The sequence below is a fragment of the Myotis daubentonii genome, chromosome 3 (genome assembly GCF_963259705.1).
Source record: "Myotis daubentonii chromosome 3, mMyoDau2.1, whole genome shotgun sequence".
Lineage (NCBI taxonomy): Eukaryota > Metazoa > Chordata > Mammalia > Chiroptera > Vespertilionidae > Myotis > Myotis daubentonii.
In genome coordinates this window covers 180320442-180341687 of record NC_081842.1, presented here as the reverse complement: position 1 = coordinate 180341687, position 21246 = coordinate 180320442, and the positions used below count along the sequence as shown (strand labels likewise).

General features: G+C 47.1%; 2 protein-coding genes across 4 annotated transcripts in view; one reads left to right on the top strand and one right to left on the bottom strand.

Moving 5' to 3' along the window:
• Positions 1–17185, bottom strand: part of FYB2 (FYN binding protein 2) — a 96625-nt gene extending 79440 nt beyond the window's left edge. For all 3 annotated transcript variants that reach the window (XM_059689416.1, XM_059689417.1, XM_059689418.1), the window contains exon 1: positions 16943–17185. In XM_059689416.1, coding sequence (XP_059545399.1) covers positions 16943–17170 — 228 coding nt within the window. In that variant the 5' untranslated portion in view covers positions 17171–17185. The remainder of the gene's footprint in view (positions 1–16942) is intronic.
• PRKAA2 (protein kinase AMP-activated catalytic subunit alpha 2) overlaps positions 1–21246 on the top strand; it is a 259642-nt gene that overhangs the window by 143910 nt on the left and 94486 nt on the right. The gene's annotated exons all lie outside the window — the stretch shown is intronic.

The window sequence follows — 21246 nt, the reverse complement described above, 5'->3', positions numbered from 1 at the left end:
GCCTGTGATGTTTTCAGAGGAACTCTATTCGATCGCATGCCTTTTCTCTAATCACAGATTTTCATTTGTCTTTTCCCAATGCATCCAACAATGATTTGTCTCATGCCAACCGTGAGAAACATCAATGACTAAACAGACAAGGGGCTTACCCCAGGGGGCCCGGTCTGATGGAAAAGATGGAAAAGGAAACACAGTGACGGCGCCCCGCAATCACTGCTGCAATGGGGCAGCCCCAGGGCAAGTGGAGGGAAAGACTAGCCAGGTTAGGGGAGTGCAGAGACCTTCCTGCAGAAAGCCAGGTGCGAGAATAAATAGGAGCGTGGCCGTTGACAAGATGGGTGCATCACAGGTGGAGGGGGCATATAAGACCTGAGGCCTGAGAGAGCAGGCAGGTTGGGTTTGCCAGGTGGGGATTATGGCTGACGTGGGAGAAAGGGAGGGTGAGAAAGGGGGTGAGGCTATATCCCAAAAGGCCCTGTAATCCATTGCAGACAAAATTAGCAACACACATTTGCATTTTTATGGTTCAAAATACTTTCTGGGCTCTATAATAGGGATACGGTGCATTATTATTTATTTTTTAAATTAATTTCAGGGAGGAAGGGAGAGGGAGAAGAAGACAGAAACATCAGTGATGAGAGAGAACCATTGATTGACTGCCTCTTGCATGTCCCCTATTAGGGATCGAGTCCACAACCTGTCATGTGCCCTGACGGAATTGAACTGTAACCTCCTAGTTCATAGGTCGACACTCAACCACTTGCCAGGTGAGATGGTGCATTAGAAATCGGTATTTTGCAACTTCCCTACCCCCTCACTCAAGGCATGGGCCTGCTCAGAAATGCTCAAGCACAGAGAAAAACAAGGGTGGACAGCTGTTCATGTCAAACAAGTGAGGTTTATGATGTCTTCTGGAAAATTAGAAAACCAAAAATCAAAAACAACAACAACCCACCCAAAACCACAATGGGTTCAAGAAAGAGCACTTCAAGAAACTAAAATGTTGCCGGTTAGCTGCATTTTATGGTGGGGGTAAGGGCCTCCAAGGGAAAATTGGGCCATACCTTCTCAGAGGCCAAGTTCAAAATGCAGATCCCAGCAGAGCAGCTCAAGTTTGACTTAGTGAACAGCCTGGGACTAAGGGCCTGTAGCCAGACTTTATGGTCTCTGCCCAGGCCAGCCCTCAGCCTACCCCAGACTGGCCTCCCCTACACACTTCCCCTGCTTGGCGCTCGTTGGCACTGAACCTCGGGGCCGAGAAACGGGAAAGCTCACAGGACACTGGCTGCCAGCACGTTGGAAAATTCAACCACAGAGCGTCCTTATTTGCAGGGCTTCCTGCTCTCCGGGCTGCCCTCTCGCACCCCAGACGGAACAGTCACTCAGTGTCCTTTGGGTTTATGACAGTTTTATTTCAGGTGCAATTTACTGAACACTGAAAATAGAAGGCCTGAATACCTTCTTTGAGCCACTTTATTGCTTTCACCCTACACCATATGATGTAAACGCTGTAGCAAACGTGGCCACGTCGATTTCTTAGATTTGTTTTTTATATGAGAGTCCCAGCTGCATGCAGAAACAGTCAGAGAAATCAAAGACACCATTCTAAATGCAACGGAGACAGCTTTCACAGGTGTTATATGATTTTGTTGTGATTTGAAAGAAGAGAGAGCAGCTTCTGTCTGGCTTTCTATCTATGCAGGACCTTCCTTCTCAGCAATAGCAGTGGAAGTCAATTTTCAGATCTGTTGTGCCACCATCACTGCCATCACCGTCTCCACCTCCATGGCCACCGTGGTGCCACCACCACATGGCACCATTCACACAGCCTGCAGCGCTGTGATTGGTGCTTTTCAGAAACAACCTCAGAGTCTCCCCACAGCCTGGCAGGGCAGACATTATTAACCCCATTTGGTAGATAAGAAAACTGAGGCCTGGAGAGAGAGCAGGTTAGCTAAGAGATTAGCAACCACATAGTGACTTTGTAATCAGACCAGCTGTGTTGGAATCCTGACCCTTTCCCTTTCAACTAGTGTTTGAACTTGACCTCCATCACCTCAGTTTTCTCATCAATAAAACAGCATCAATAATAGTATTTACTCTATTGATGCCTGTTAATTTAGACAACCCATGTGTTCAGCACAGGGCCTTGAACCTATTTTCTATAATGCTAATTATTATTATTATGAGCATTGTCAAAGTTTGCATCACTATTCAGAGGTAAATTTAGATTTAATAATCAAATCTCATTCCAAAACTCAAGCTCTTTTCCCTTGCCCACACTGGGTTGGACCCTTTCATGCATTCTTTCGCTTGGGCTTCCACAGTGCTAGGAGAAGCGACAAATTCCCTTTCACAGACCAAGAAAGGGAAGCTGGAGGGGCCACAGTACTGACCTAAGATCCAAGAGCTCATAAATGGCCGACCTAGACCTTCCGACCAACATCCCCCAGTTCCTTCTAACACACTACACACAGCCTCAGTCTGGGCCTCCAAATAGTCCATAAATGCAACTAACGAGAATTTGCAATGCCCTTCATCTGGGACAAAATGTCTTCAATCAAAGCTGATGTGCAGCAGTCTTTGTGCTTTCTGAACATGTTTTCTGCTGATCCACTCGCCACACCTCAGGATCTTCTCCACTCAAAGAGCCAGCGAAGCCAGAGCCTCGTGTGAAAGAGGTTTGCAGCAGCAGTCGGTTACACAGCAATCCCTGAAAAGGACTCCCAGCAGCAGCTCCCAATTTCCTCCACCTGGGAGGGTGCCAGCTGTAAGCCAGCAGCAGGGTTTTCAGCCCAGCTGTTTGCTAGGGAAGAAGCATCCGTGGCCCTTGGAGGCAACCATAAACTGATGAATTTACTGGTACAGGGAAACTGTGTGCTGTAGAAGAAAAACACTGATAGGAGAGGCCTGGGTTCCACATCTGCCTCTTCCACTCCCTAAATGTGTGTTTTGAGGCAGCCACTTAATATCTCTTCCCTACCTGTGAAATGGATATGCTTATTTATAGCTGAGAGTCAACTAATGCTTCTTGCATAAGAGGGTGAATTGACAGTAATCTCTGTCTAGCCTTCCTACCTGCCTTTTCAGTCAGTAGTTTATTCAGTCAACAAATGTCAATCCTCTGTATCAGATGGTGGTGAACAAGTGCTCCCTTCCTCATGGAAATTACAAGAAAATGGACTGTTTTAAAGGACAACAGAGATCACTCATTCAGTCATTCACTCAATAGCTAGTTGAGTGCCTGCTATGTACGAGGCATGTGGAAATTCACTGTAAAACACTATACAGGTGTGGGATTAACAGCCTCTTTTCCTCTCATATCCCCTCTAGATACTTACTGTTCTTAAAGCTTCTCATCTTATGTCCTCTGTTTCATTCACTGTAAGGAGGCATTCATTTCTCTCTCTTTGATTCACCCCTGGATTTCCTGACCTATCACCTGGGGCAGAGAGGACAGTAACTATTTGTGGAAGCAATGAGGGCCTCTATGCTTTTGTTTTTAAAAAAAAATACTTTATGGATTTTTTACAGAGAGGAAAGGAGAGGGATAGAGAGTTAGAAACATCAATGAGAAACATTGATCAGCTGCCTCCTGCACACTCCCCACTGGGGATGTGCCTGCAACCAAGGTACATGCCCCTGACCGGAATCAAAACTGGGACCCTTCAGTCCACAGGCCAACGCTCTATCCACTGAGCCAAACCGGTTAGGGCATGGGACTCTATGCTTTTGCACACATTTCATCCTCTGTCTGGAATGCTCATTTCCCTTATTTTCTGAAAAATAGCTGTCTTGCTTGACTCAGCTCAACTGCAGGGGACACCTTCTGTCAGGAATGCGGTGAGAGGTGGTGGTCCCTGCACTTCTCTCTGCGTTGTTCACTACACTGTTAGTGTCTTTTCCATCTTTCCCTTCCTGCCCAGACTACATTAAGTGCAGCAGTAGGGCAAAGAACATGGGCTTTAGGGTTGAAAAGTCTTCGGTTGGAATCCTCTCTCTCTCTAAGTTCTGGCGAGGCTAGTATTTCCAATCTCTTTCCCCTATTTCCCAATGAGTAAAATGGGGATACAACTATTCACATCATAGGACTGTCATGGACATCACCCCTGGCTGGGTGCCTGGTACAAAGGAGGCCCACATAATGATATTTTGATAAAAGTAGTTGTGATGTGGATAAAGAGACTGAGGAGGAGGAGGAGGAAGAGGAGGAGAGGAACAATGATGTTCATGATGATCAAGGTGGTTTTGGCAGTGATGAAATGGTTACCTGTGACAACAGTACATGTTTTGGAAATAAGTACAGCATTAATTGGCTGATGATTTCAGATGGGAAAATATTGTCTGTTCTGGTAGGGTGGCACTTTACATTTCCAATAATCAAAGTGCCTCCATTTTGGCCCCCCTCTCCTTCACTGACATCAAGTATCCATAGGGTTTCTTGCGGCTTTCACTCCACTTGACCCCATTGGTTCTACTCATGTTTTGTTGTACAAAACTGCCCTCTTTCTCCCCTCCCCATTTTCCACTTTGCACCCAGTCCAGCCACCAAAGCCAGTTCAGAACAATGGACAGCAGCACAAGACCTGGTCAAATTCAATCCATACAGCCATTTCACACTCTGTCCTGAAAGTTTCCCTTATTACTGTCATCTTAATCTGCAAAATACTAAAGGGGATTCTAGCAAGGAAAAAATTGACAAAGGCAACTAGATAGAGATGGCATTGAATTGATCAGCCCAGTGACACCAGCTTGAGGGAACCACAGCCAGAATAATTGAAGGGCAGACGAGGCAGGCTCTGCCAACTAAAATGCACAGCTTCGCTGAACATGAACTGAGATTTTTCTTTGTATTGATTGACAAGAGGAAATCACAGGGCTTTGATTTGAGATGGGGCTGGCAAAAAGAAGAATCCTACACAACTGCATTGTTTTGAGAGAAGAAAGGTGAAAACTGGGAGGTGATTTAGAGCCTCAATTTCTTCATCTGTACGCTCTGGTTTTGAAAGTTTGTGCTAAGGATTAGAAATCCCTGAGTCTAACTTGTTACTGCTCACAGAGCAAATAGTTAATCAACTTATATTGCTCAAATGAGCATGCATACATGAAATGTGTTAACCACAATCTTACAGTACTATATAGAAATTATTTCATACAAAACTTATTATGGCCTGAAAAAGTTAGCTATGACACCTTATTGAAAACACACACACACACACACACCAACCCACAAAACACCTTGTGGGACAACTGAAGGTATAAAATCCATTCTTTTTTTGGTTAATATTTAAAATGTAAATAATTGCATTGTCCTGTCTACCTTGCGAGGTTCTTATGAATATCAAATAAAATGAAATATGAGGATACTTTGAATAGAATAAAAATTTAAAAATAACTACAAATGCAACACAGATTCAAGACAATTCCTTTAAATATGTATAAACTAGAGGACCAGTGCATGAAATTTGTGCATGGGTAGGGTTCCTAGGCCCGGCTGGTGATCATGGCCCATCTGTGGGGCAACTGGCAGGGCGATCGGGGGAGCCCCCACTGGCACCCACCTTGGCTGGCTTGGGGCCTGCAGGCTGGGGGCAGCTCCTACATTGAGCATCTGCTCCCTGGTGGTCAGTGTGCATCATAGCGACTGGTCATTCCACCGATCATTCCGCTGTTTGGTTGATCTGCATATTAGGCTTTTATTATATAGGGTGATGTCAATCTGACACAAAAGGATTTTCCAGATGGAAGGAGCAGTTGATCCTTAGAATTGGCATCCCAAAGAGAAGGAACAATTAGCTGAGGATTTCAGTGTCTAACCCAGCACCCACCACATGGTAGGCACTCAAAATATTCATGAGAAATTAATGAATTAAGGATGAATAAACCTCATGGAGGCTGAGGAGAAAAGAGGGGGAATTCTCTAACACATACCCACTGGCTCATGAGCAATCTGAGGAGGAGGAAGGCTCAGTGGACTCAGTGTCTGCTGTATCCTCCCCTCACCCCTCTCCACTCCCCTCTCTTTCCCCCCCCCCCACCCCCCCAGTTCTCACCCTTGTACTGGTCCAGTGCTGGGTGGAGGATGTGGTCCCCAGCAGGGCACACATGTCCCCATGTTTCTCTTCTGCCACTGTCTCCAAACACACCTGCTATTTCCTGCCTTGGTTCCTTTGTATATGCTGCTCCCTAGGTCTGGGATGCTTTTCCCTCTCGCATCCCCCACCACCTGGTGAACCTGTTCCACCCTTTAAAGCTGATATCAGAAATTACCTCCCTTCAGAAAGTCTGACTCTCAGGTCAAGTTTAACCATCTTCCATCTCTGCTCTCTCAGAACATAATATCATTATTCAGATTACATTATAATTGTTACATTATATCACAATTGTATTATTTTTATGTGTCTTTCTTATTAAATTCAGCGATTTTAGGGTGATCTAAATTGTGTTTTATTTCATGGGCCCTTGGTACCTTGTCTGTTAAACGTAAAAAACCTCTGGGGTCAGACAGATTTGGAGCAACGTCCAGATCTATCACTTAGTAATTGAGTGGTTTTAGGGGCTAGTTCAGCATGGGCAAACTACGGCCCATGGGCTGGATCCGGCCCGTTTGAAATGAATAAAACTAAAAAAAAAAAAAAAAAAGACCGTACCCTTTTATGTAATGATGTTTACTTTAAATTTATATTAGTTCACACAAACACTCCATCCATGCTTTTGTTCTGGCCCTCCGGTCCAGTTTAAGAACTCGTTGTGGCCCCTGAGTCAAAAAGTTTGCCCACCTCTGGGCTAGTTACTGAAACCCATCCAGGTTCATTTTCTCCACTTGAAAACAGGAGAAGTCATGTTACTTATCTTTTCCAGGCTGTTGTACAGATTATATTATTCACAGGAAGAACTAAGTGCCTCTAGCCACTCAAATATTAGCTATTGTCATCTTTGTAGTTATTTAACCATTTATGCCACCAGGAGAGAGAACAGTGAATAAGAAATAGGCACTTCCTCTTTTTAGAGTGGGAGAAATTAAATCAATATTTACTAGTAAACAATTTTTATTATTATTTTTTTACAATTTGTGATACATGTTCTGAAAAACAAACAAACAAAAAACAACCCAACAAATTTGTGGTGCATAATAGTCAGGATAGGCTAGGACTATAATAGGCTGAATAACAACCCCTCCCAAAGATGCCCATACCCTAATCCTCAGAAACTGTGAATATGTTACCTGACATGGTAAAAGGGGATTTGGAAATGTGATTGAGTTAAAGGTCTTGAGATGGGAAAATTATCCTGGATTATCCAGGTGGGTGCAAAATAATTAAGGGTCTTTCTAAGAGGGAGGGAAGAAAATCAGAGTGTGGAAGATGTAAGGATGGAAGCAGAGGTCAGAGAGAAAGAAATGCTGCTGCTTTTGAAGCTGAAGGAAGGGGTCATGGACCAAGGACTGTAAGTGGCCTCTCAGCTGGAAAAAAAGGCAAGGAAGCAGGCTCTTCCCTAGAGCCTCAGGAGGAACTAGCTCTGTAAACCCATTTTAGACTTTGGATATTGAGAGCTGCCGGAGAATGAATCTGTGGTGCACTAAGCCACCATGTTTGTGATAATTTGTTATAGCAGCAATAGAAAACTAAGATGCATGCTCCAAAAATAAAACTTCAGGGTATAGTGGTCAGGACAGGTTAGGATTTGTTGTAATCAAGCAACTCCCAAATCTCAGTGGCTTAACCTGAAGATCTCTATCTCTATCTCTATCTCTGTCTCTGTCTCTGTCTCTGTCTCTATCTCTGTCTCTCTGTCATGTGGTAATGCACTATATGTCTTACATGAGGGAGGGTTCTGCTTTTCACATTCCTCAGGAACCAACTATCTTGTGATGCCACCATCTCAACACATGCCTTGAAAGTCATGGGGCTTCCCACCTGCCCTGATGGCTATTTGCTCTGCTCAAGGCTACAAAGTTTCAATTATAGAAGATAAATAAATCCCTGATACCTGCTTCCAGCCCACAGGCATGGCCAGCCTGGCAACAGTCATCAGCCCCTCACCCAGGCTGGCCAGGCACCCCAGTGGGGACCCCCACTGTGAAGGGGATGTGGCCAGCCTGCAAACAGCCATCAGCCACTCACCCAGGCTGGCCACACCCTCATGGGGTGAGGGTCCCTGCTGGGGGGCTTGGCCAGCCTGAAAACAGCCATCAGCCCCTCACCCAGAATGGCCAGGCACCCCAGCAGGACCCCCCCACCCTTAAGGGAGTGTGGCCAGCCTGAAAACATCCCTCCGCCCCTCATCCAGGCTGGCCAGGCACCACAATGGGACTCCCACCATGATCCGGGACACCCTTCAGGGCAAACCAGCCAGCCCCCACCCGTACACCAGGCCTCTATCTTATATAATAAAAGGGTAATATGCAAATTGACCCTAACAGCAGAACGACTGGGAATGACTGGTCACTATGACACACTGACCACCAGGGGGCAGGCGCTCAATGCAGGAGTTGCCTCCTGGTGGTCAGTGCGCTCCCACAGGGGGAGCTCTGCTCAGCCACAAGCCAGGCTGATGGCTGACAGTACAGCTGAGGTGGTGGGAGCCTCTCCCGCTTCCTCAGCAATGCTAAGGATGTCCGACTGCAGCTTAGGCCTGCTCCCCACTGGCAAGTGGACATCCCCTGAGGGCTCCTAGGCTGCCAGAGGGATGTTTGACTGTCAGCTTAGGCCTGATCCCCCGGGAAGCGGGCCTAAGCCAGAAGGTGGACATCCCTCAAGGGGTCCCAGACTGCGAGAGTGCACAGCCTGGGCTGAGGCTATGTTTCTGCTGGGAAATTTTTGTGCACTGGGCCTCTAGTATGCTAATAATATGCTAATACTGCTCAACCACTTGCTATGACATGCATTGATCACCAGGGGTCAGATGCTCTGACCAGTAGGTTAGCTTGCTGCTGGTGTCTGGCTGATCGGGACTGAGCTAGACAGGCCAGACACGCCCTGGAGCCCTCCTGCATCCCTCCCTGGCCCTGATCATGCACCAGTGGGGTCCCTCGGCCTGGCCTGTCCTTCTCACAATCTGGGACCCCTCAGAGGGTGTCGGAGAGCTGGTTTCAGCCCGATCCCATAGGCCAGGCCGAGGGATCCCACTTGTGCATGAATTCATGCACCAGGCCTCTAGTAAATAAAATAACCACTATTAATCTTAACCTCCTCCCCCATGAACCAGAAATTCTCCTTTGATATCAGGTTTAACTATAAAATCTTTGACTATCAGAAGTCAGGGTGGTATTTGAAGACTGTTATTCTCTGTATCATTTTGCAGGTGAAGATTCTAAAGACATGCCCAAAGTCACATGGACTCATTGCCAGGGCCAACGTTGGTTCTAAACAACACTTTCCCTACCTGTCTAGGTGGGAGAACTGACCCAGGGGAACACAACTCATGTCAATGTGGGAACCATTTTACTAAGATATAAACCAAGATATTATGATTCCAACTTTTCAGATAGGAGATCTGAGGTTCAGGAAATTTATGTCCCAAGGGGTGGAGTTTGAACTTGAACCTCTGGCACTCTTGCCCATGCTTCTAACCTAGGGGTGGGCAAACTTTTTCACTCAAGGTCCACAATGGGTTCTTAAACTGGACCAGAGGGCCGGAACAAAAGCATGGATGGAGTGTTTGTGTGAACTAATATAAATTCAAAGTAAACATCATTACATAAAAGGGTACGGTCTTTTTTTTTCAATAGTTTTATTCATTTCAAAGGGGCCGGATCCGGCCCGCTTTGCCCATGGCTGTTCTAACCAGTACTACACAGCTCCCTCTGGGTATGCATGGCCCTCTCTCATCTAATGCTGGTGATGAGAAAAGGCAATGCCTGGAATCCCCTCCAACCCCTTGTAGCTCCCAGCTCCCCTGCACTCCTGGGCTGGAGTAGAACACAGCACACATTCCCAACAGTGAGTCTGCAGGTTGAATAGTCTCTACTGACTCAGTCTCATGAAGCTAAAAGTATCTCTTTAGCAATGCTGAAGACAGAGGGTTTACACCCAGGAGGTAGGGATGAACACCTCCACCTATTGATAGGTTAAAGTGTTCATTGGAAAGCACTCAAACACTTGCAGCTATATGCCAAAACAACTTTGTAGATGGAGGGCATTGCCAGGCTGTGTTTCTGCTGGGAGATTTATGGCTGTTTTTCACTGTGAATGCATTGCCTACTATGAAGGGATGCCTTTTCTGAGAGAGAAACTTGAGGGACAGAATGTCTTGACTCTACCATTTGCCCTGGGGTTGTATGTGGTCAAAACTGCTTTTGTCTTTCCAAGCAGAGACTGAGAGGAAAGTTGTGTCCTTGGGTTTCATGGTGCTGGTGTGGTGGGTGCCTGTCCATTTACAGCTAGCTCTGTGCTTTCCATGGGCTGAGTCTGCTCTTCTACAGTTTCTGGGAGAGAGGCCCTCTTGTGGAATGTGTCCTCTAAATCTTCAGCTTCTGGGTTTGAATCTCAGGGCCACCACCTGCTGGCTGTGTGACCTTCAGCAAGTTATTCAACCTCTCTGGGTTTCTCAAGGGAAGCACCCACCTACCTAATGGCAGTGCCTACCCTACAGCTGCTGTTGTGAGTTAACACATACAGGGGTGGGCACAAGTAGGTTAATAATAATACATAATGCAATAATTAATAAATGAATGATAATACAAGAATAAACTTTGTATTTTGTGTACTCACGACTGTAAACCTATTTTCACCCAACCCTCTATAAAGCACTTAGAATCAGGCCTGATTTGTGTTCATAGATGAACTATCAAATAGGTTTCATTAGGCACACTTAGATAAGAAAACTAAATCTCAGAGAGGATGACTGACTTGTTCAAGGTCACGTAAGTGAATGACAGACCTAGATTCAGATTCTGGTCTTCTGATTTAGAACATTTTTAAAAACATTTGTCTAATGTTTCTTCTCATCCTATATAATAAAATGCTAATATGCAAATAGACCAAATGGCAGAACAACTGAACAACTGGTCACTATGACATGTGCTGACCACCAGGGGTCATGCGTGGAACATGGCTGGCATTGGCAGCAGGCAGCAGAGCATGGAACATGGTGGGTGTCAGCTGCGGCGGGATGGTGGAGCAGGTGAGTGTGGGTGCCAGACCAAGACGATGCCAGTCGCTATCATTGGGGCAAGCTGCTGGTGGTTACTGAAAATTCTTTGCTCCCATGTGTCGTGGTCCCACCCGGCGCTTGCACCTGCTTCCGGTGCTGGTCCTGCTCACAGCCACAGCTGGTGCTGCCGCTTGCACCTGCTGCCGGTACTGGCACCGGTCCGGATTGCTAGCGGCGGCTGCTGGCCCTGATCACTCTCAGGGCTTCTCCAACTCCCCTTTCTCTTGAGGGGTGATCAGCTGATCCCGTTGATGGTGCTGGCCCTGCTTGCACCCACTGCTGGCGTGGGCCCCAAATGCTCTGTGCCGTCAGTGGGTATGAGTGAGGCGGTACCATCAGAGCATGGGAGCAGAGGCAGCAGGAGCAGGGCTGCTGGCTGATAGGGGACCAGGGCTGCAGCAGGAGGGGGCTGGGCAGGGGCACAGAGAATGGGCTGAGACCCGCCCATGTGCCACTGCAGTCTGGTGGTCCACAGTTCCTTTCAAGGTGCATGAATTCATGCACTGGGCAACTAGTTATGATCATAAAGAGGAACCCAACTAAGAGTTAAGAATGGGGACTCCTGCTGAAACTGGTTTGGCTCAGTGGATAGAGCGTCGGCCTGCAGACTGAAAGGTCCCAGGTTCGATTCCGGTCAAGGGCATGTACCTGGGTTGCGGGCACTTCCCCAGTGGGGGATGTGCAGGAGGCAGCTGATCTATGTTTCTAACTCTCTATCTCTCTCCCTTCCTCTCTGTAAAAAATCAATAAATTAAAAAAAAAGAAAAAAAGAATGGGGACTCCGGAGTCAGAGATGTCTGTGTTTGGATCCTGACTGTGCCTCATCTACAGAATGCAGAAGATAAAATCAATAATAATAATATTGCAGAGTAAGAAGTAAAACTTTAAATTTTTCCAGTATTGTGATACAAAATTGCTTATTATTTATGAAGCATATTATCTGTAACTCCTCTGTTTTTAGCATGTCCTAACCAAAGGTTTGAACTAATCTTTAAAAATCATCTCAAGAATTTGCTAATTTAGATTTTTACAGATGAGAAAAACCCAATCCAAGAGTCCATGATCAGGGAGAACTAAATACTGACCCCGGTCCTAAGATTATTTCCATCGCTTGTGTGTTTTCCATGCTACCCGGTAATAAACACCTCTCCAATTTCTTCTCTAAAGAGCTAAACACACCTGTCATTGTGGCGAGGTCAAAATAACAACGTGGTACAAATGAGGTACCTCCCAGGTTGATGGGGGAAGGGCACTGCCCTGAGTATTTGCATTAATTCTCTTAATTAATTTGCTGATAAGTTCCAGGCTTGACATTGCCAGGCCTGCTGTACAAGATACCCCTGATGCTGTGGCTTAAACAACAGATATTTTTAGTCGCACAGTTCTAGAGGCTGGAGGTCCCAGATCAAGGTTGGTTCCTCCAAAGGGCTGAGGGAGCCTCTTCTCCAGGCCTGTCTCCCTGGGTGTGGATGACTGTCTTCATGTTCACAGGGGCTCTCCCTGCATCTTCACATTGCCTCCCCCTCTCTACGTGTATCTCTATGTCCTCCTTTGCATAAGGACATTGTCATAGTGGGTTAGGTCTTCCCTAATGACCTCACTTTTACTCGAGTACCTCTGTAAAGATGCAATCTGCAAAGGCCATCTTCTGAGTGACAGGGGTCAGGACAGTGGTTCTCAACTTTCTGGCCCTTTAAATACAGTTCCTCATGTTGTGACCCAACCATAAAATTATTTTCGTTGCTACTTCATAACTGTAATGTTGCTACTGTTATGAATCATAAATATCTGATATACAGGATAGTCTTAGGTGACCCCTGTGAAAGGGTCGTTTGACCGCCAAAGGGGTTGTGACCTAAAGGTTGAGAACCGCTGGGTTAGGACTTCAACATATGGATTTGGTGGGAGGGGACCCAGTTCAACCCATAACAGTCCATTTATTATCACTATAACTTATTGTGATTTTAGTATGTAGTCTACCTTTTGAGCTCATTGAGCTATTCTAAGCTCTTTGTATAAAAATTCAGTTGATGGCTAAGAGGTGAATATTATGATCTATCTTTACAAATGAGGTAACTGGTGCATAAAGAAATGAAGTAACTTTCTCAAAGCTGTACAGCTAGTAAATGGCAGATCCAGAAAATGAAACCAGTCCAGTTGCCTCAGTCCATGCATTTAAGCACCAGTATGTCCTGCCTGTGTGAGCAAAGCCGAGTCTTTTCTCTCCAGGATCTCACAGTCCAGACCTTGGTCCTTTCAAAGGGCTGGAGTCATGCAAGGTTAAGGAAGACCCATTGTGACCAAGGGGCTAGGGAAGGCTTCCCGGGGAGGTGATATCTTAACTGAGTCTTAAATGAAGTGAAACTAAGCACTCCAGAGAAAGAGAGTGTGCGTGCAGCAATAACAGACTGGAACACAAGCAATGTGAGGCCAGGGGGCTGGAGTGGGAACACATAGGGCAAGTACCAGAGCACCTTGGCCTTGTCAGCCAGGTGAAAGGGCTGGGCTGTACCCCACAGGCAATGGGGGACAACTGAAGTGGGTACAGCAGGGGAGTGACATGACCAATTTCACCTGTTAGAACCAGTGCTCCTGTGGAGATGGTGGGTACACAGTTTGGAGGAGTAGAGCATGACTCCATGTGAAGCTAACAATGGGCCAGTGCTGGAGTCAGCCCTGCAGGTGTACAGGCCACTTAATCTTTCACCATCAAGGACTAAACACAGTCCAGTGCAGCCCAGTCTCTGTGCACAAACGAAAGGGAGGTGGCCAGTCTTTTGGAATTGTGACTGATGATCTTCCCTTTTTCTCCTCTCAGAAATGCCTTGGAACTCACAGGAGGCCTCGCCCCTGACAGTCTGATCTTAATCCCAGGGCACTCTACTCTCCCATATACTAAACACTCGGGTGCACCCAACATCATGCTAGATGATGATAACCTAGTATCTTAATCATACCTCCTGCCTGGGCCTTTCCTTGAACTATAAACCCAAATATCCAACTGCCTACTTGGACCCTCACCTTCCAACTTACTGTGAATACAGCTGACTCCTGGTCTTTCTGCAAATCTGTTCCATCTTTTTCTTTTTTTAATTTATTTTTATTGATTTCAAAGAGGAAGGGATTATCTAATAAAAGAAAGCATTTGAGGATTAAAAAAAAGAGGAAAGGAGCGGGGAGAGAGAGAGAAACATCAATGATGAGAATCATTGACTAGCTGTCTAGTCAATGGGGATCTGGGGATCGAACCCACAATCCATATGCCCTGACCAGGAATCAAACCATGACCTCCTTATTCATAGGTCAATGCTCAACCACTGAGCCATGCCGGCTGAGCAAACCTGTTCTATCTTAAATCATCTCATTAAATGTCAATTCTTCCAGGTGCCCAGGCTTTGCACCTGCAAGTCCCTTTCTTTCACATTATTTTTGTCCCAGGAATCAGTAAATACTGTTGACTCTACCTTTTCTGACCAGAATATGACCATTTCTAGCCACCTTCACTGCCAAGACTCTGTTCTGAGCCACCATGCCCACCTGCTTAGATTTTGACAACAGCCTCCTACCTGGTCAGACAGCTTCTAGCCTTGCTCTCTCTCATCATTTGTTTTCACAACAACAGCCAGATGATTCTTTTCAAATATAAATGGGATCTCCACGTGCTACTCACAACACTCAGGTGCTCTCCATCTCACTCAGGGAGGAATGTGAAGTTCCTGCAATGGTCTCCAGGGCCCTACCCGGCTGATACTGCCTCCCACCACTCTCTCCGTTGCGGCCTTTCTGGCCATTTTATTGCTCCTTGAACACACCAGGCAAGCTTCTGTTCTGAGCCTTTACATGTGCTTAAATCTCTCTGTAGAAAATTCTTCCCTAAGATATCCACATAATCAACTCTTTCACTCCTTCAAGTGTCTGCTCTAAAGTCACCTCACAGCCATGCCTTTCTTAAAACAGCAGCCTCTCCCACTGCCTCTCTATCCTTAAGCCCTTCCCTGGTGACTTAAAAAAAATAATAATAAAACAAAACCCTCCTTTTAAAATGAGAAATAACCCATATTTCTCTTTCGATCATTTTTCCCTTTCTCTGAGCAGAAAAAGTTGCAGAACCACATTAGCTTAGTCCATAAAAATGTTATTAGCTAACATGCCCTTTTGTACATTTTTCTCTAAATTGCCTAACATTCTACCTGCTTTGCTATTGCAATCCTTGCTAGTGATGCCTGGCTTATAACTGAGACTCAGTATTTGTTATTGACAGATCTAAGGTCATGCTCCAGCCCTGCTACTGGCCAGCTGTGTGATATTGAGCCAGTGATAACCTTCTGACCCCTAGTTTCCTCTCTTGCTCAAAACAACAAACAAACAAACAAACAAAACAGGGCAAATGCAAATGGCATTGACCTCGCTGTGTTGCCATGCAGGTGAACTGAAATAGTGGGTGCCAGTGCACATCCTGGAACATCAGAAAGGGCAAACTATATGTCCGTTTCTTTTTCCTACAACCACACCAAACCTATTTATTCAGCTTCACATCTTTCCATGAAGGAGGAGCTTTATGAAGGTTGCTAAACTGCAAGTGTGTGTGTGTGTGGGGGGGGGGGGGGTAGGGGGAAATTAGGGGAGAAGGGGATTTGGAGGAGGGAAGATGAAAGCAGCTTGCCCTTGCTCACTCTTTTCCAAAGCTCGGCTGGTTGCACTGGAGTGATCGGCCACAGAGAGAGAGTCCCACGCCCTGGGACGCAGGGGCAGCACTGAAAGGGTCCTGTTTCCATTTGAAGCCACGCCTCTGAGGGAAGATGCATGATTCACAGCAGAAAACAGCTTCATCCCAAATGCCTGATAAAGAGGATATGGAAGCAAAACACACCTCTGCCCCACCCACCCCCATCCCACAAAGAAACTGACTTATTGAAGAGAGAAATAGAAGAGGTGGAAAACTGAAGAAGGAAAAAGCAACATGTGGCCAGTCAGGCGAAAGAATTCTCCAACTATGCAAGCAGCGCGCTGCACGGAAGAAGGGACTCCCCCCCCCCCCCCCCCCCCCCCCGCTTTGTGCTGGGCACTTTCCCATAGAAAGCACCTTGGATAATCTCACAAACTAGTAACTCACTAGTCCTACACTAAGTCCTCACTTAACTGTAAACCAAACAACTTAGTTGTAAACAGCACATTTCACGGAAGGCTAATGGATATAAACCAGGGATAAGTTATACGAAAAGACCTTGAATGAAAACTGCCCGCAATCCTACTTCAGCAGCAGGAACCCTAGGGCGCAGGAGGATCTACTCCCTTGCCTGAGGACACACAGCGAATGAGGAGCAAAGTGCACTGAAAAGCCATAAGCATGGCAGTCCTGCCTCCTGTCTTCTGCCCTCTACCCTCTGCCCTCTGCCCAGGGCGCCCACGCACCACCAGGAGGAGACACAGGCCACAAGGGCAAACACAAACCGAGAGAAGCCAGCAGGCTCCCAGACCAGGCTGGGGAACCAGTTGGAAACCTAGCCGGCGGGATGCCCGCTGGGGTCCCTCACGCCACCGTCCCCAGGAACTCTTGTCCCCTTGCCCTCCACCCTCCGAGGTGGCACAGGACACAGTACAACCTGCTTCAGTCCCACTTTCCCGGGAGCAAGACCGGCAGGAGCGGCGCTGCACAGACGCAGGAGGTGTCAGCTCCTCTCCGGGAGGAGCGGGAGGGGGGACGCCTTTCCCCGCGGCTCTCCGTTGGGAGGGACTAGACCGGGTGAGACCGACACAGAGAAGGCGACAACCGAGCCCCACGCCTTACCCCGTCCATGGCTTTCCTCCGCGGCAGAGTCTGGGACACAAACCCAGCTTCCCAGAGCTGGATCCTGGGGCCCAGGGAACCCTTTGCGGCGCCTGCACCGGCCAGGGAGCAATCATTGCCCCGGGACACACCTGAGTCCTGGCTATGCACCTGCCCCACCTGGGCGGCGGCTCCTCCCTCTCCCGGGGCTGGGGCCGGAGCAATCGCTTCATTGGCCGGGCAATCCATGGCCCAGCTTCCCAAGACTAGGCGCCTGCAGGGGGGAGAGAGAGACCCCCTGTCCTGCCCTTGTGGGCAAGAGGCTCTCTGCCCACTGCTCCCCAGCAGGGACTCTCCAGGGGAGTTCACTGTGCCCAGGCGGGGGAGTCAGTGCGGAAAGGGGCGCAGGGCTCTTGTTAGTACATAACACTCAGCTGGACAATGTAATCACCATCAGTGACAGCCTTGGCCTATCCCCTCCCATTGGATGACTACAAAGGGGACAGAGCGTGCCTAAACCTCAGGGCGATTTCCGGGAGGACAGAGGGGGAGCGGCCATAATGGAGCATCTGTTTTTGGCCAGGTGCTATCTAAGCGTTGGGGTACATTGTCATACTTCCATCTGTCCATAGCCCTGGAAGGGCTATGATCCCACTTTAAAAGATGAGGGAACCAAGGCTCAGAGAGACCTTATAACCCGCCCCTGGTCACACAGGTAGAAGATAGAAGCATCAGGATTTGAACCCATGTCTGGCTGACTCTAAAGTGATTTTGTTTTTGCTTTTGTTTGTTCTGACAGAGCTGGTGCTGGAAACCCAACCCTCAGCTCCCAGGTCTCCCAGAGCTCACCCTGGTCCTGGGGGTTGGGAGCTGGCACAGCGTGGAACCATTGCTGTGTCTACTGCCTGCCATGGGCTGCCCCCACCCATGTGGGACTTTTCATACTTTGTTAGGGCCAAGCTGCTGACAAAGCTTCTCCTGCCCCGTGCAAGGGCGAGGAGGTGATGGCAGGTGAGGAGCTGGCACAGCGCGTGCCCGTTTCCTCTAACAGGTGGCCTCCATACCTGCTCATCATCACAGCTGCCAGCGAATCTATTGAGAATACAGGCTTCAACACGAATCAGTTCTGGTCTAGGGTCTGGGAATCTGGATTTTAAATTAGCTTTTTAGGTCAGTGTATTTGAATAATTAATGATTCACAGCAAGATAGAGCCTTTACATCATGACTCAGGACAGACACACATATACACATACTAAAATAAAAATTTCTCAAAATGTAATCACTCTAACTTCGGGTGTGGTCACACTGACAGTTTCTCTCCTTTTCTGAGCCATGATGTGCCATTTCATTTAAAAAATCCATGGCCAGCGCACACCCCACCACACTGACTTCATGACTCACAATTGGATCCACGCCGCCTTCTGGGCTCTGCTCATTATCAGAGTGGAGTCCACTCCTCCAAGCTAAACAAGGGGCAGGCCAAAGGCACCCTGTCACTGTCTGCACACCCCATCCTCACTCCAGTCAAAGGCAAGGATGCCTTGTATACATTAGCAAGCAATACAATAAGGAATCCTCTGCAGAAGCTCTGGTGAGAACACAGAGCCCTACTCCCAGCCCCAGCTGATAATTGGCTATCAAATCCCCTTTGCTCTTAATGCAAGGGCTCCCCCTGGTGGCTTCTGACCAACCTACAAATGCAGAGGGAGCTGGACCAGGGGGGACTGGGAGCTCTGTGCTTTTCAGTTTGGTTTGGGAAAACTTACAATGGTAGGTCATAGGATGGAGCAGGCACTACTTATTGGTTAGCTCTTAGGGGGTGAGGGGTTTGCAAAGTAGACTTAAGAACTGTGACTCTTAGAACTCTATAGGATTCCCTGTTATGACCTCACTAGAGGCCCTGTGCACAGAATTCGTGCGGGGGGCGGGGAGGCGGAGGGGGAGGTTCCTCAGCCTGACCTGCACCCTCTCCAATTTGGGAGCCCTCAGGGGATGTGCTACTGATGGCTTGGGCCCACTCCCCGTGGTTCTCTGCTCTCTGCAGGGCCTGCCTGCTCCACACCGGGGATGGGCAAGCAGGCCCTGCTGGGTGCTGCCTGTGGTCCCCGCTTGCCTGCTGGGCTCACATTGCTGGGGTGACGCCGCCAGTGTCCTGCCAAGCCACTATGGGCACCACCATCTTTGTTGTGGAGTGATGATTAATTTGCATATTACTCTTTTATTAGATAGGATGATCCTCTAGGTGCTAACCTCAGTTTCCTCACTAGCTGTTTGCCTTGGGAATGCCAACAACCACCTCTGAGAGTATGTTCCTCATCTGTAAAACTAGGTAAGAGGGTTTGCTGTGTTGGCTTAGGGATTAAGGTGTGTGAAAATTTCTATAGTTTTTAGCATTAAACGGGCACCAAACATTCAGTTCCTCTCTCCCTTTGCCTCTCCCCTTCCATTAACAGTGGCTGTGTCGGAGTCAAAACACACATGCTCCACTTGGATGTACAAATTAAGTAGTAGTGTTTTACTTCCCCATAATGATCCCCATTTGCTGTAAGCCCCGGTCCCATAGTAGCAGGTCCTTGCATCTAGTTTGATATAAGGAGAACTCATGCATGCTTCCATGGGGAGAGGGCAGGGCAGATGAGGCAGATGAAAAGTATAGACATGGTGGGGAGGGTTTAGGATGTGAAATTTGGGGGTTGACCTCAGTGTAGGGAGAGCTCATTATACTTAGGAATAAGTAATTCGACTGGTGAAAGAAGTATGGGATCCTATAAATCCACAAGGTGCTTTGGTGGCTGGCTACTAGTCCAGGCCAGGATGCCTCTCTGTGATCTGCACTTAATCATGGACCCAGAAATGCCCAACTGAGTGTGTAATGCCTGCCAGGAACAGAGCCCCAGACCTTGCAAACATCACCTTAGTTAGTCCTTATTTTGATCTTCATTTTCCAGGAGAGGAAACTGAGGTACACATGAGGTAAGTCATGGATTCTGGGCAACATAGTTAGCAGGTGGAAGAGCAGACATGCCATACCCCAGTCTGGCTCCAGAGCCAACCCTCACAACCCCTCTGGTTGCTTCCATTTAAATCGTAGAGTAATGCGGAATAATCAACCCACAGAATCCGAGAGCAGGAAGGGTTCTTGCAAGGATGTGTTTTTCCAAACTCAATTTTGAAAGAAGTCAGGGAGAAAGCTTAGCAGATACCTGGGCTGAAGTTAGGCTCAAAATATTCTAGTCGTTTCTGTCTTTCAAGCCCCTAGTCTCAGTGTGTTTCCCTGGTCTTGGGGGATGATGTGGCACACTCTCCAGGAAGGCCCCTTCCATTCCTTGGCATACTGAGCAGTAGAAACCAGCATTTCCAGCATATTCTCGGTGCTTCCAAACCTTACTTTCAGGCTCAGATACTGCTTGTAGCTTTTCAGTGTTTCCATTCACGTCTCAGACTTTCATTTCTCGGCAAACATATTGCTTACACTCTGCACCATAAGTAATGGTTTGTAGCAGAGTACAGTGATGTAAAAGAGGATTTTAAAAATATCTGAAAATGGGAAATCACATGCATTCTCCTCTTTCCAGCATAAACTTTAAGCGTTATATATTATCTGATGACAAAGCTGGAGCAGGTAGATTGATTGTCAGAATTAGGATGGTGCTGCTGGAGTAACCTATTATTAATATTAAAATTATTATTGGTTACATTAATCATTTCTGAGGATTTCCAGTGTAACATGTAATTTATTTATGTATAATTTATATCCTGACTACTTTCAAAAGGGAGAGAAGGAAAGAGTACAGGAAGTTAGATTTATTGAGAGCCTATTGTGTAATGAGCTACACAGGTTACATATATTTCCTTGGATTCCTCGTGACAATGTGGTGAGATAAGAGATGTTATCCCTACTTGAGAAGTGAAGAACATGAGGCTCAGGAAGGTCAAGGCAAATCCCCTGACCATGCAGAGTATAGCTTATTCTCCGCCTGGACTCTGCCCTACCCCAATCTAGTCTTCCTTCCTCCACTATATGCTGTTCCCAGAAGGACTTGAGGGAGTGGACAATGCAAAGCCAAGTGAACTAGGATGGCTAAGAGTGAAGATACTAGCCATGTAGAGGGTAGGACTGATGGGAAGATAAGAAGAGATGGATAAACAGTGCAGAAATATGGGATGATTACTTCAAGGTACGCAATCATTTAAAGATAAATTACTTAGGGTAAAATTATGGGTCTGCTTCCTTTTCACCCAGTTTGTGAAAACTATATCCAGCTTGCTTATCTTTTGCCTTGAAGGAAGCTCACATCTCAATTTCGTGCTTATCTGAGTAATC